Below are 16,146 nucleotides of genomic sequence, written 5' to 3' on the forward strand. Positions count from 1 at the left end.
CGCGTTAGACTGTTTGCACATGCTCAGTGGGGGGCAGAGAGGAGGCGGGGAGAGCCAGCTACAGTAGCCGCGCACATGGTTACTTAATATTCACTGCACTGGCGGCAGCTGATTGGCCGGCGGGACCACATGATGCGGAGTGTCTCGCTCCGCATCACGTGGTCCCGCCGGCCAATCAGCGCCACTTTGGGAGACCTTATAGGGATAGAGCCGCCTAACGCGGCTCACTCTACCGTCCTATCTTGCAGCACCATACGTTGTGTTAGGTGCACGTTATGCGACCTTAACGTGGCACCTAACGCAACGTCTTGGTGTGCAAGTAGCCTTAAGCCACCAAATAGCGATAAAATACTCAAAATTATTTTGATAGTACTATTTCACTTACTTTATGTTACTTTTCAGTTGAAATGTGCTAGAAAGTCATTTTAAAAAGAAGATAAAAAATAATTTTCTAGGAGAAAACTCAGGAGAAATAGTTAATTGCAGTGGGTTATCACAAAATTTTTTCCCACCTTGGCCCCTATTCAATTACCTTTTCTTCATTGTTTTTCCCAGGAGATCACTTTTCTTCTTATTTTCAACATTTTTAGGGCTCGTTCCCACTAGTGTTGGGCGAACAGTGTTCGCCACTGTTCGGGTTCTGCAGAACATCACCCTGTTCGGGTGATGTTCGGGTTCGGCCGAACACCTGATGGTGTTCGGCCAAACTGTTCGGCCATATGGCCGAACTAAGAGCGCATGGCCGAACGTTACCCGAACGTTCGGCTATCGCTGTGATTGGCCGAACGGGTCACGTGTAGTGTTGGGCGAACATCTAGATGTTCGGGTTCGGGCCGAACATGGCCGAACTCCGAACATAATGGAAGTCAAAGGGGACCCGAACTTTCGTGCTTTGTAAAGCCTCCTTATATGTTACATACCCCAAATTTACAGGGTATGTGCACCTTGGGAGTGGGTACAAGAGGAAAAAAAATTTAGCAAAAAGAGCTTATAGTTTTTGAGAAAATCGATTTTAAAGTTTCAAAGTGAAAACTGTCTTTTAAATGCGGGAAATGTCTGTTTTCTTTGCACAGGTAACATGCTTTTTGTCGGCATGCAGTCCTAAATGTAATACATATAAGAGGTTCCAGGAAAAGGGACCGGTAACGCTAACCCAGCAGCAGCACACGTGATGGAACAGGAGGAGGGTGGCGCAGGAGGAGAAGGCCACGCTTTGAGACACAACAACCCAGGCCTTGCATGAGGACAAGAAGCGCGCGGATAGCAATTTGCATTTTGTCGCCATGCAGTCATAAATGTAATACAGATGAGAGGTTCAATAAACAGGGACCAGAAACGCTAACCCATCACAGATGTTCATTGTTCATGTTACTTGGTTGGGGTCCGGGAGTGTTGCGTAGTCGTTTCCAATCCAGGATTGATTCATTTTAATTTGAGTCAGACGGTCTGCATTTTCTGTGGAGAGGCGGATACGCCGCCGATCTGTGACGATGCCTCCGGCAGCACTGAAACAGCGTTCCGACATAACGCTGGCTGCCGGGCAAGCCAGCACCTCTATTGCGTACATTGCCAGTTTGCGCCAGGTGTCTAGCTTCGATAACCAATAGTTGAAGGGTGCAGATGGATTGTTCAACACAGCTACGCCATCTGACATGTAGTCCTTGACCATCTTCTCCAGGCGATCGTGTTGGAGGTGGATCTGCACGCTTGCTGTTCTGTGTGCTGCTGCATGGGTGTCAGAAAATTTTCCCACTCCAAGGACACTGCCGATACCATTCCCTTTTGGGCACTAGCTGCGGCTTGTGTTGTTTGCTGCCCTCCTGGTCGTCCTGGGTTTGCGGAAGTCAGTCTGTCGGCGTACAACTGGCTAGAGGAGGGGGAGGATGTCAATCTCCTCTCTAAAGTCTCCACAAGGGCCTGCTGGTATTCTTCCATTTTGACCTGTCTGGCTCTTTCTTCAAGCAGTTTTGGAACATTGTGTTTGTACCGTGGATCCAGAAGGGTATAAACCCAGTAATTGGTGTTGTCCAGAATGCGCACAATGCGTGGGTCGCGTTCAATGCAGTCCTAGGCCGAAGAGGTCATAGCCTAGGGTCACAAAACCTGTTTATTTGGGCAATTTCAATGGTGGCGAGTCTGACGTACATTAATCGCAGCAATGGCCGTTAGCAACGTCTGAATCTCACGAAATGTCTCATGCAGGTAGAAGACATATTGTTAGACTTGGGCTCCAAAGATGGGTTCCCTACATCTCTGCAAACCAGAGTTACAGGGCTCCAAATTTGGTAAAATCCCCCATAGGCTTTCATTGGGCCTCCTATTTACAGTTCCAAAATCTCACATCTTTTCAAAGGGCAATTACTCAGCAGTGGCAAATTTTCTAGCATTGTAGGGACCCTTAGGGGGAACATGACTGGTGAGTTTCGGGCCCCTAGGCCAAAGAGGTCATAGCCTAGGGTCACAAAAACCTGTTTATTTGGGCTATTTCAATGGTAGTGATGGTGACGTACATAAATCGCAGCAATGGCCGTTAGCAAAGTCTGAATCTCACGAAATGTCTCATGCAGGTAGAAGACATATTGTTAGACTTGGATTCCAAAGATGGGGTCCCTACATCTCTGCAAACCAGAGTTACAGGGGTCCAAAATTGGTAAAATCCCCCATAGGATTTCATTGCCTCCCTATTTCACTTTCCAAAATCTCACATCTTTTCAAAGGGCAATGGCTCAGCAGTACCAAATTTTCTAGCATTGTAGGGACCCTTAGGGGGAACATGACTGGTGAGTTTCGGGCCCCTAGGCCGAAGAGGTCATAGCCTAGGGTCACAAAAACCTGTTTATTTGGGCTATTTCAATGGTAGTGATGGTGACGTACATAAATCGCAGCAATGGCCGTTAGCAAAGTCTGAATCTCACGAAATGTCTCATGCAGGTAGAAGACATATTGTTAGACTTGGATTCCAAAGATGGGGTCCCTACATCTCTGCAAACCAGAGTTACAGGGGTCCAAAATTGGTAAAATCCCCCATAGGATTTCATTGCCTCCCTATTTCACTTTCCAAAATCTCACATCTTTTCAAAGGGCAATGGCTCAGCAGTACCACATTTTCTAGCATTGTAGGGACCCTTAGGGGGAACATGACTGGTGAGTTTCGGGCCCCTAGGCCAAAGAGGTCATAGCCTAGGGTCACAAAAACCTGTTTATTTGGGCTATTTCAATGGTAGTGATGGTGACGTACATAAATCGCAGCAATGGCCGTTAGCAACGTCTGAATCTCACGAAATGTCTCATGCAGGTAGAAGACATATTGTTAGACTTGGATTCCAAAGATGGGGTCCCTACATCTCTGCAAACCAGAGTTACAGGGGTCCAAAATTGGTAAAATCCCCCATAGGATTTCATTGCCTCCCTATTTCACTTTCCAAAATCTCACATCTTTTCAAAGGGCAATGGCTCAGCAGTACCAAATTTTCTAGCATTGTAGGGACCCTTAGGGGGATCATGACTGGTGAGTTTTGCCATTGCTGAGCCATTGCCCTTTGAAATGGTGTGAGATTTTGGAACGGTAAATAGGAGGCCCAATGAAAGCCTATGGGGGATTTTACCAATTTTGGACCCCTGTAACTCTGGTTTACAGAGATGTAGGGACCCCATCTTTGGAATCCAAGTCTAACAATATGTCTTCTACCTGCATGAGACATTTCGTGAGATTCAGACGTTGCTAACGGCCATGGCTGAGATTTATGTACGCCACCATCACTACCATTGAAATATCCCAAAAAGACCTTGCGCTCCTGTCCCGATGATAACCGACTGCTGCAGATACCAATTTTCTTTTTTCCAAATGCACTGTGCTGCTCCAATCACAATTGGTAAGGGACAACAAATCTAGAAAAGATGAAGCGCTCCATGGTGCATTATCAGGGGATGATTTTTAATCGCAATTAAAAGTTCTACTTACAATGTGTAAAAAGACAACTCGCTCATCAGCGGTACAGTCCACCGCTACACACGTGTGCAGGTTAGGCTACAACGCACTGTGGCCAGCAGCGCGTTTTCCGATGTCCAGGGAAGCCGGCTTCCCTGGACATCGGAAAACGCGCTACTACCATTGAAATAGCCCAAATAAACAGGTTTTTGTGACCCTAGGCTATGACCTCTTTGGCCTAGGGGCCCGAAACTCACCAGTCATGTTCCCCCTAAGGGTCCCTACAATGCTAGAAAATTTGCCACTGCTGAGTAATTGCCCTTTGAAAAGATGTGAGATTTTGGAACTGTAAATAGGAGGCCCAATGAAATCCTATGGGGGATTTTACCAAATTTGGAGCCCTGTAACTCTGGTTTGCAAAGATGTAGGGAACCCATCTTTGGAGCCCAAGTCTAACAATATGTCTTCTACCTGCATGAGACATTTCGTGAGATTCAGACGTTGCTAACGGCCATTGCTGCGATTTATGTACGTCAGACTCGCCACCATTGAAATTGCCCAAATAAATAGGTTTTGTGACCCTAGGCTATGACCTCTTCGGCCTAGGACTGCATTGAACGCGACCCACGCATTGTGCGCATTCTGGACAACACCAATTACTGGGTTTATACCCTTCTGGATCCACGGTACAAACACAATGTTCCAAAACTGCTTGAAGAAAGAGCCAGACAGGTCAAAATGGAAGAATACCAGCAGGCCCTTGTGGAGACTTTAGAGAGGAGATTGACATCCTCCCCCTCCTCTAGCCAGTTGTACGCCGACAGACTGACTTCCGCAAACCCAGGACGACCAGGAGGGCAGCAAACAACACAAGCCGCAGCTAGTGCCCAAAAGGGAATGGTATCGGCAGTGTCCTTGGAGTGGGAAAATTTTCTGACACCCATGCAGCAGCACACAGAACAGCAAGCGTGCAGATCCACCTCCAACACCGATCGCCTGGAGAAGATGGTCAAGGACTACATGTCAGATGGCGTAGCTGTGTTGAACAATCCATCTGCACCCTTCAACTATTGGGTATCGAAGCTAGACACCTGGCACAAACTGGCAATGTACGCAATAGAGGTGCTGGCTTGCCCGGCAGCCAGCGTTATGTCGGAACGCTGTTTCAGTGCTGCCGGAGGCATCGTCACAGATCGGCGGCGTATCCGCCTCTCCACAGAAAATGCAGACCGTCTGACTCAAATTAAAATGAATCAATCCTGGATTGGAAACGACTACGCAACACTCCCGGACCCCAACCAAGTAACATGAACAATGAACATCTGTGATGGGTTAGCGTTTCCGGTCCCTGTTTATTGAACCTCTCATCTGTATTACATTTATGACTGCATGGCGACAAAATGCAAATTGCTATCCGCACGCTTCTTGTCCTGGGTTGTTGTGTCTCAAAGCGTGGCCTTCTCCTCCTGCGCCACCCTCCTCCTGTTCCATCACGTGTGCTGCTGCTGGGTTAGCGTTACCGGTCCCTTTTCCTGGAACCTCTTATATGTATTACATTTAGGACTGCATGCCGACAAAAAGCATGTTACCTGTGCAAAGAAAACAGACATTTCCCGCATTTAAAAGACAGTTTTCCCTTTGAAATTTTAAAATCGATTTTCTCAAAAACTATAAGCTCTTTTTGCTAAAAAAAATTTCCTCTTGTACCCACTCCCAAGGTGCACATACCCTGTAAATTTGGGGTATGTAGCATGTAAGGAGGCTTTACAAAGCACAAAAGTTCGGGTCCCCATTGACTTCCATTATGTTCGGAGTTCGGGTCGAACACCCGAACATCGCGGCCATGTTCGGCCTGTTCGGCCCGAACCCGAACATCTAGATGTTCGCCCAACACTAGTTCCCACTAAGAGTGATTTTTCTGTAGTTTTTTGGCCATTTTAAAAATCACCTTAAAAGCTCTAGTGCAATGTTGCTGTATATGAGTGTTGTCACATGAGCGATGAGCTCTCATTCCAATCGCAAGTGCGGCTCCTGCACCATTTTCTGAGCATTTGCTCTTCAATACTATGTATAGGGAAATCGCAAAGTGCTTGAAAAAGCGATTTCCGGAGCACTTTTAGGAATACATACATTGTATTTATTAATTAATTAATCACTGAGCAAAAGCACTTAGAAAAGCGCTCACCAAATCGGCACGCTTGTAATTTGTAATGTGAACAAGGCCTAAAGCATTTAACTGAAAAAGTACTAAAAAAAAAGCGGCTAAACTTGCAATATTTTTACTTTATTCTTGAACATTGGGGTCTATTTTATCATCAGTGGCTGGAAAGTGTAATGGTTAAGGGCTCTGCCTCTGACACAGGAGACCTGGGTTCAAATCTTGGCTCTGCCTGCTCAGTAAGCCAGCACCTATTCAGTAAGGAGTTTCTTGGGCAAGTCTCCTTAACACTGCTACTGCCTACTGAGTGCGCTCTTGTGGCTGCCTCGCAAGCGCTTTGAGTCCAACAGGAGAAAGGCGCTATACAAATACTGCCATTATTATTATTATTATTTAGATAGCGCCAACATCTTCCGCAGTGCTATACAGAGTATATAGTCTTGTCATTTAACCGTCCCTCAGAGGGGCTCGCAATCTAATCCCTACCATAGTCATAGGTTCCTACCATGTATGTATCGTGTAGTGCATGTGTCGTAGTCTAGGGCCAATTTAGGGGGAAACCAATTCATTTATCGGTATGTTTTTGGGGTGTGGTAGGAAACCGGAGTGCCTGGATAAAGCCCACACAGACACAGGGAGAACATACAAACACAGTGCAGATAGTGCCCTGGCTGGGAATGAACCCAGCGCTGCAAGGAGAGAGTGCTGCAAGGAGAGAGGCGTGAATACATTTCCTGTGACAAAACTCGGGAGACAAGTTAATTGAATTTAGATCCTTATCGGTTTATCTCATGAATAATCTCTCCTTATAATCGAGGTGACAGGTAGGTAAAGCTATGAGATAAGTTTAGTGAATCAATCCCAATGTATCTGCACACCATATCGCATACTTCCCAAATCTAAGCAGTGAGAATATTCCGACACACCTAGACACCCACTCTGGAGAGTTCGGGGCAAGGCTTGGGATTAATGAGCTCCTCCCCTGATCTCGTGGTATTATAACTGGGAAATACATTGACTAGTAAGAAGAACCAAAACAGACACCAAGTTTGGAGTAAGCAAGCGAGAAGAACCCAACGAACAAACACCAAGATGAGGAAGGAAATTTTATTCTCTTTTCTGCTCCTTGTCCTCCTGCAGTGCCACACTGGTAAGCCTCTATGGGGATTGGGGAGGGAACTGGTACCTCTGGCGTCTGAAGGGCACCTGCGCTATACAAATGAGACAAATATAGGCACAAGAGGCGCATGCCTAGAGCTACCCTGTCCATGGGGCACCATTATTAGATTATAGTAGGAGTATATATTTATATAATTTAGGCTTATCAAATATCCCTCCATGTAGTAGAAGGAAACAACAGATATTGAATATTATGAGCAGGTTGTGTAGGTAAATGGTCATACTACATAGAGGTGGAAAAATTGGCCAGTGATTGGACAATCATAATTGAAAGTGTGTACCAGGCGGTGCATGCAGATATCAAATTTTGATTGGCCAACCACTGGCAAAATTTACCACCTCTGTGTGGTATGGGAGCCTACCTACAAGGGGCTCGATTTACAAAACGGTGCTAACTTTAGCACTGGCCCTTAGTACGTCTAAACTCAGTTGAAATGTGAGATCTGATTGAGAAAACCGGTGCTATCCTACTTAGCACCCTGGTTAGCACGTCTAAAGACTTTAGACATGCTAAGTAGGTTAGCACCTCTTAGTAAATCAAGCCCAAGATCTGTTCATAGTATTCAAAAGCTGTTGGCTCTCATACTACATGAAAGTGGTCAAATTGGCCAAGCGTTGACCAATAAAGATTGAAAGTGTGTATACAGCTTAATACTGCGGGCATGTGGCTGAGCCTACGCTTATCTTAAAGGGGCACTAAGGCGAAAAATTGTAAAATGTAAAATATGTGCAAACATAGACAAATAAGAAGTACGTTTTTTTCCAGAGTAAAATCAGCCATAAATGACTTCTCCCCTATGTTGCTGTCACTTACAGTAGTAGAAATCTGACAGAAGCGACAGGTTTTGGACTAGCCCATCTTCTCATAGGCTGGTGACTCGGATGAACTTATCCTCCGCAGCAGAGGTGACTCTTGGTCTTCCTTTCCTCGGGTGGCCAGAGTCTTTGTAGCGTTTGATGGTTTTTGAGACTGCACTTGGGGACACTTTCAAAGTTTTCCCAATTTTTCAGACTCACTGACCTTAATTTCTTAAAGTAATGATGGCCACTCATTTTTCTTTACTTAGCTGCTTTTTTCTTGTCATATTCAGTAGGACTATCAGCTGTGTATTCACTGACTTCTCCACAATGCAACTGATGGTCCCAACCCCATTTATAAGGCAAGAAATCCCACTTATTACACCTGAGTCTGACAGGGCACACCTGTGAAGTGAAAACCATTTCAGGGGACTACCTCTTGAAGCTCATCAAGGGAATGCCAAAGCAGTAATCAAAGCAAAAGGTGGCTACTTTGAAGAACCTAAAATATGACATATTTTCAGTTGTTTCACACTTGTTGGTTATGTACTATACTGCCACATGTGGTAATTCATAGTTTGGATGCCTTCAGTGTGAATCTACAATGTTCATAGTCATGAAAATAAAGAAAACTCCTTGAATGAGATAGTGTGTCCAAACTTTTGGTCTGTACTGTATGTATATATATATATATATATATATATATATATATATATATATATATATATATATATATATATGTATTATTATTTAGTATTTATATAGTGCTGATATCTTCCCCAGCATGTACATAGTTTGGTCACTTAACTGTCCCTCGGAGGTCTCACAATCTAATCTTACCACAGTCAATTAACTAAGTGATCTGTATGTTTTTGGGATGTTGGAGGAAACCAGAGTGCCCAGAGGAAGCCCATGCAGACATGGGGAGAACATACAAACTCCCTGCAGATAGTAGCCTGGCCAGGGTTCAAACCGGGTCCCCAGTGCTACCACAGCAACAGTACTGACATCTGCAGAGAAATCCCCATCTTCCAGGACTAGCTGTCACAGAGCATGAGCCCTTCTACTCTTTTTTTCCCCACATTTTGAATGCAGACTGTGTCACACCCATCTGACATTTTCTGCTAGGAATATTGTGGAGCGGATGTGTTTCATATGCTACAAAACTTAGTGTACGCCAGCTGCAGTAGTAAGCAATATTCAGAGGGAGAGCTGAAAAAGATTGCTTTTCTCCCATCAACAAAACTGGAATTTAAATGTCTCTGCTTTTCATTGAGTAGGACCCAGTTGGGCAGATTTATCGGCACCAGGGCGAGTACGGTAAAATTTGGGCAAAGCTGGTGCAGAAGTGAATTCTGATTGGTAAATCAGAGCAACTATACTCTACTTTTGGAGCTGGTACGGAAAGACTCGTTCCGGAGCTCCTAATTGTCAATCCAGAAACTACTTTGAAGTGCCAAAATAATGTTAGGTTTACAATGTATCAACTTTTCAGACAAGCTGTAAGTACACTAGTGCCCAGAACCTCAAAGGGAGCCTGAGGTGAGAGGGATAGGGAGGCTGCCATGTTTATTTCCTTGTAAACAATACCAGTTGCCTGGCTGTCCTGTTGATCTTCTGGCAAAAGTAGTGTATGAGTCAAAACCCTGGTACAAGCATATGGCTAACCCAGTAACAGCTGAGTCAGCTGAGTCAGAGTACCTGATCTGCTGTATGCATGTGCCGGGTCTATGGCTAAAAGTAATAGAGACGCAGGATCAGGAGGACTGCCAGGCAACTGGTATTGTTTAAAAGTAAATACATATGGCAGTCTCCATATCCCTTTCCCCTCGGGTAAAACACTACAATTACATAGCCTTTGTTTATTTTCACTTCACCAGTGCAAATAGTTATACCAGCTGCGGACTGGATTCAAGAGATCATATTTAAAGCAAATTTGAAGCAAAGATAAACCTTATGATGGAATGAATTGTATGTGTAAAATGAATAACGAATAGAGCATTAGTAGCAAAAAAAAAAGAGTTAAATGGCTTAATTTTATAACATTGCATCACAGTTGTCACAGTTGCAGTTTTAAAAACCACACTCTGTCTTTTAAGCAATAAAACGAAGCATACATACTTACCCTTTGAACTTTCCTGCAGTAAAACCTTATCCCAAGCTGTCTCTCACTGCTTCATTGCTGTTTACGTGCTTCAGAAAACAGGACTGTATTCCACCCAGAGGGTCCAATAGTGCAGAGAAGCTCTTAGGCATAGACAACAACTGACATGTTTTTAACTCTTCCTGTACCTGAAACAATATGAGACTCTTTCCTTTGCTACTAATGTTCTATTTCTTAGCTGTACTACACATACATTCATTATCTCATACGTTTATTTTTCGCTTCAGATTTGCTTTTATGACATTTCATTACAAAATGACTTGCTGAATAAGTCTTGTAATAAAGTAGCGACACGGAGACATTTTTTCGCAATGTTCAATGGATGTTATGCAACAGTTTAATAAAGGCATTTGGAAGTGAGATAGTTACAGCTCTCCAGGGCAGTTTTAGGCGCATATCTCTGTACTGATCTACTGAACAGCCGCATTCATGCAGCATCCAACCCTTCTATGTTTTTCCCATTTACACTAAAATCATTTTGACAGTTCCCAATCAGCACTGTAGAAATTGGAAAAAAGAAAGGTTATTTAGCGCAGCGGGTTTTGAATTTTAATGTTCATTTGTTTTCTTTAAAGTGACACTCCCCAGAATAAGCAACATCACAGTGTACATAAAGTGTGTTGTTTAGATGATTACTGCAGGTGGTGCCAGAGCTGCAATGCATCCTGCTCTGTGCAGCTACTTACTCCTGTAGGAATATGAAAATAGCTAGGGAGTAGCAAGTTTTGTCACGGTCAGAAGTTAATTCATGCGAGACTTCCTCTCTCCTCTAAGAGCAACATCACCCGATTACACCATGGCCACAGTGCTGGGGGCGGGCTAAAAAGCTGAAGGCTGGGCTATGGAGGAGGTAACGGGGGCTGGGCCTTTACCTTATATGAAATAGTGGTGACTAGAGAGTGAGTGGCTACAATTGCTGGTATCATAGTTTATTGTAACCCATAGAGTTATTATCCCTGAGAATAACTGAAACGTATGCTGGAAGTCCGCTTTAAGTTTAGTGTTAGAGCCTTCACAGACTGTTGGGGCATTAACCTTAGACTGTTGGATGCACTGCTTATGGGGGTAGTGACATGGTGGATGCACTGATTTGAGTGTAAGTGACATGGTGGATGCACTGTTTTGCTGTGAGTAACATGGTGGCTGCACTTTTCGGGGGTAGTGATATAGTAAATGCACTAGATATGAGAGGATGATGTGATGGCTGCACTTATTACAGACAGGAAGAAGGGTGACATAATGCTGACATCCTTGCACAGGTGTAAGGAGGAAATGTGGGAGGGCTCCCCCAAAGTTTTGCTAAGGGCCTTTTATGATGATTATTATTATTATTATTATTAGTAGTAGTAGTAGTAGTAGTAGTAGTAGTAGGAGTAGTATAGTCATAATTTGATTCCCTCCTGTCTAAGGAAAAGGACTTCCCAGAGACAAAGTTAAGGTTTGCAGGTAATTATGCTTCAGAGGAAATTAATGTTACCTTGTCTGTGCTGAAGATGTCCATACATAGGTCGAGTTGTGCACGATCCACAGAGCGATCGATTTCTTTCTTTTTTTTTTCAAAATGGCGGAATCGATTGTTTGGGAATACACTGGCCCTGTCTCGATCGAATATAAGCACTTGTTGTACTCGATTCGAAACCAATTTGATACAAAAATCGAGACGATCAGTCGAATCGATCACAAAATCGACCAGTGTATGGGCTGCAAAAGTCCCATCCCTCAGATAGAATCAGTCGAAGGCATATGTGTCAAGCTCCGGACCGTGGGCCAAATCTGGCCCTTAGAGACATTAAATTTGGCCCTCGAGTGGTTTCCCCACTTTGCATTATGTTTGGCCCACTCTAGACCACCAGGGAAGCTAAATTGGAGGTGAAGCTCTAGAACACCAGGGACGGTCACTAGACACCAGTTACCTGTATGGTGGGGGGGGGGGGGGGGGCACTAGACACCAAGGAGCTGTATAGGGGAGTGAGAGGTCACTAGACAACAGGGAACTGTATAGGGAGAGGGGGGCCTAGACACCAGTTACCTGTATGGGGGGGGGGACTACTAGGCACCAGGGAGATATATAGGGTTGAAGGGGGGGCATTAGACACCTGGGAACTTTATCAGGGAGAAAGGTGGCCACTAGACATTGAGGTTGGCCGACGACTAAGTCCCAGTGTACAATTTCAGCCCTTTTCGTATTTCAGTTTGACACCCCTGGTCTAAGGGATGAAAGTGGAGATATTTAAGTTATGGGACGTTGCAGTGACAAAGTAAACTTACATTGCTAATCATGCTTCAGAAGAGAACAAATAAATACATTTTACAGCAAAGTCCCTGTTATCCGAAATGCAGGCAACCAGAAGTCTCAACTAACCGGCATGCCTGAGGGGACAACAAGGACTATGATTTTAAGGTCTCGCAGGGGTTTTGGAGGGCAAAAAATACTCACCGAGTGTCCACTCCAGAGAGCGTCCAGATCCTTCTTCTAACCTTTCTGTATCTCCTAGTGGCTTTCCAGCATCTGTGCACGGCTTCCGATGTGTCATGTGACCCAACACAGGTCAGGTGACACGCCAAGAGACATGCACATGCACGGAAGACCTCGGAAAGCCGATACGTGCTACGGGAAGGTTAGGAGACGGCACTGGACACTCTGTATTTTAATTTGCACGGGGGAGGGGACCAAGCGATCCCCACCAATGCCGAATACCAGGGACACTTTAGAGCAAACCTGAAGTGAAAACAAACTGATGAGATACAGAACACACAGGACAGGCCTGGCAGAAGACACATTTCTAGTCTTGTATCTTTTACACAAGTTTTCATATCAACTATTTCAACTTTCTTTGCAGCCTTCTCCTTGCAGTGTTATGCCTGTCCTAACTACCTGTGCACAGTGCCTCAAGCTGTGACCTGCATGCCCAACCAGCTCTGCGCGACCAAAATGAAAAAGTCAGGTAAGACTCTATCTCACCTTTAATGTTATTCTCATTCATGCTGTGAAAGAGGAACTGCTGTCAAACCATCTCCTCTCCTCTCACATTTTTTTTATAAGTGCCTGAAATAGTTAACAAGTTTAGTTTCATTTTCTGCTGTAAGTCCTATCTAGTGTGCTGCACTGAACTCTCCAGGGCGCCAAGTCCTCTTGTTTTATCTTTGAACTGCTGGAGATAAGGATGATTTTTTTTTAGCTTATGTCTGGAACACACCATGTACTTTCCTGTCAGATTTCGGGTCAAATCGATAATTTCCAACAGCTCCGATAATTTTTCTGATCAATTTCGTACAGAAGTGATCGGAAAATTGATCAGAAATCAGATTGGACCTTTCAAAAATTATCGCTTTGACCCAAAGTCTTAAAGGAAATGTCATGGCAGTAGGAGCTCCTGTGTACAAAGTGAACAGATAAACAAACAATGCACACTATGCTGACAAGAGAGTCTTGTGGGCAGGCAGACTGACTGAAAGCCGCCTGGCAGCCAGAGCCGAGCTGGTTCTAGACTTTTTGCTGCCTGTAGAAAACTTGTGAGGATGCCCCCCCACCCGATTTGGAATGATCGCACAGCACCCAACAGTTTACTCTGCTTCATTTAATGATGTTCTCACATGACATGCTGCAGCTCAACACAATAGCACACTGGCTGAGCTGTGAGTCTGTGACAAACAAACTACTCACCCTCAGCCACTCCATTCCTCCTCAGGAAGGTACACACAGTACAAAAATGCTGCCCCTGAAATATCTGCACCTCATGCAAATGTTTCACCTTGTTTGATGTGACAACCGGCGCTGCCGGCAGCCCATCACTGTCACCCGATACCCTAGCTCTTCATAAGCACCTGCTATTTACCACTGCAGTTTGCATAGCGGGCGACGCCCTTTTCAAACTGCTCGGTGTGTATGGGGTTAAAAATGTGTTGATCACAAACTGTTGTTTTTGGGCTGAGTTCAGAACTGTAAACCAAAGCTTGAATTTAGAGCCCGAAAGCACAACTGGCCCTTGTATAAAAATAAGGATCATTCTGTTCATGTTGATAACCTCTTCTTAACGGTCCTCTTACTTTTTCTCTTCTCAGGTGGGGTCAATTACAAGAAACTGGGCTGTGTGAACATCACAGAGTGCAACAAAGACGTCTCAGAGGTAGAAGCCGGGACCACCATATCAGTTCACAACAAATGTTGTGAAGGCGAGCTCTGCAATTCAGCAACCATTTCAGCTGCCATCGCAAGACTTCCGCTCATCATCGGAGCTGTGCTGGTCATGTGGGTCACCAAATTGTTCTGAGCAGGACTGGAGAACATCTGCTCAATGTATCTTCAGCCATATGATTGCTGCCAATCAACTTGAATCTCTTACTTAGGCAGCATGTTACCCCAAAACACAGAATTCAGCAGCATGTGCACTAAACATCACAAGTGTCCCCCCCAAACACCCCCACCCCATAATTAGGTAGTGTGTCAGTTCCAGTTCACATAATGAGGCAGTATTTCCTACTTAAACATGAAAATTAGGTACATTTCCCCTCACAAAAAACCCAATTAGGGGCAGCATCATTTCCTCCCCACAAACACATAATTAAGATGCAAAAAACAAGCAAACACAAATAAAAAGCTTTTCCACCCTCAAACATAATTAGGCAGCATTTCACATCAATAGGCAGAGTGTCCACTAAACATAATTAAACAGAATCCCCACTTCAATCACTGAAGAGTCCCCCCCAAATCCCCAAACATAATTAGGCATAGACCTCTCTCTCCAACATACTCAGGCAGATGCAGATGGTCACTTCAGTGTGATACTGCCCTGAATCCAAAGATCTTGAGAATCAAAGACCATGCCCTGAATGTTTGCCCCCACCAACGCACCCAACTTATGTTACATAGTGTTCCTCAAACTTAGAGAACCTCAGTTAATCAGATGTATTTGTGGTGTTGTTCCCCCCTGAAAATGAATAATTGTTCGGACTGATATCCACTCCCCCCCCCCCCCTCCTCCTTCCCCAGTGAACAGTGTAGAGTGATAGAAGAAGAGACCAAAAATGTATGTGTAAATAAACAAAATCGCCCCATCGCAAGAAAAACATTCTTTCACTGTAAAAATGATGGCCAGAAGCTGGACAGCTTGTTTGAACAAAAAAACTTTATACTCCACACAGAGTTATCCAATCTCAGACTTAGTGCACTACTTGTATCAAAGTGTGTGTTGTATGTGCAAACCACCCAACTTTTTGAGTTAAGAAAATGGGACACTTTAAGACACTCCCCTGTCACACCTCTAACCACGCCACACCACACCCCTCGCCAAGCACATTACAAAGAATTAAAATACATAGTTTTAACATTCAAACCACACTGGTTCTTTCTATCATCATAAGTTTTTCTTTATTTGAAAATTTGAAAACAAGAACTTTATTTATGTAATGAATGGGAATAAAGTCTAGAGTAATAATACATATATTAAGATAGATCTGTATATCAGTCCTGAAAGAGGGAGCTATGATGAAGAAGGGATTTTTTTCCCAAAGAGGGAGTGTCTCTCCAAAAGACGAACAGTTGGGAGCTCTGTAATGTGTAATAAAGACTGTGTGTTACCCCCATCATGGAGTAACTGTGTATTTCTTTTTAGTATAACTTTCAGTGCACACGTTAATTTTTTTTTTTTAATTTTGAAAAATATATGAAAAAAAACGGGGAGAAAAGGTCCCTGCGTCTTATACGGAAAATACAGGGATTTCCCAACTAACGAACGCCTGCTGAAACGAACCGCCCACCCGCCACCACATCGGGGATTTCATACGTGTCTCTACTTCGGTCCTCAGTGTAACCACTCCTCCGTGTGCCGGCTCCCTCCATGTGTCTCCTCCTCCCCCTGAATGTGTATCACCCGTGGGGGCGTACCTATTACATAGCTTCCTGGAGATTACGGCGCAGGG

The 16,146-nt window shown here is 44.3% G+C and overlaps 1 protein-coding gene across 1 annotated transcript; it reads left to right on the forward strand.

Annotated features, from left to right (window-relative positions):
- Positions 1-7,098: 7,098 nt before the first annotated feature.
- Positions 7,099-15,810, forward strand: LOC137528803 (CD59 glycoprotein-like). Its single transcript, XM_068250409.1, has 3 exons — positions 7,099-7,236; positions 13,068-13,172; positions 14,290-15,810. The coding sequence occupies exons 1-3, from the start codon at positions 7,179-7,181 to the stop codon at positions 14,496-14,498; spliced, it is 372 nt and encodes a 123-aa protein (XP_068106510.1). The 5' UTR covers positions 7,099-7,178; the 3' UTR covers positions 14,499-15,810.
- Positions 15,811-16,146: the final 336 nt, after the last annotated feature.

Source organism: Hyperolius riggenbachi, chromosome 8, assembly GCF_040937935.1.
Source record: "Hyperolius riggenbachi isolate aHypRig1 chromosome 8, aHypRig1.pri, whole genome shotgun sequence".
Classification (NCBI taxonomy): Eukaryota; Metazoa; Chordata; class Amphibia; order Anura; family Hyperoliidae; genus Hyperolius; species Hyperolius riggenbachi.

Excerpts from the sequence above, each read along its gene's own strand:
- LOC137528803 (XM_068250409.1), top strand. The coding sequence starts at position 7,179 with ATGAGGAAGGAAATTTTATTCTCTTTTCTGCTCCTTGTCCTCCTGCAG. Across the intron at positions 7,237-13,067 it reads CCTCCTGCAGTGCCACACTG|CCTTCTCCTTGCAGTGTTAT; the intron begins GTAAGCCTCTAT and ends CTTTCTTTGCAG. Across the intron at positions 13,173-14,289 it reads GACCAAAATGAAAAAGTCAG|GTGGGGTCAATTACAAGAAA; the intron begins GTAAGACTCTAT and ends TTCTCTTCTCAG.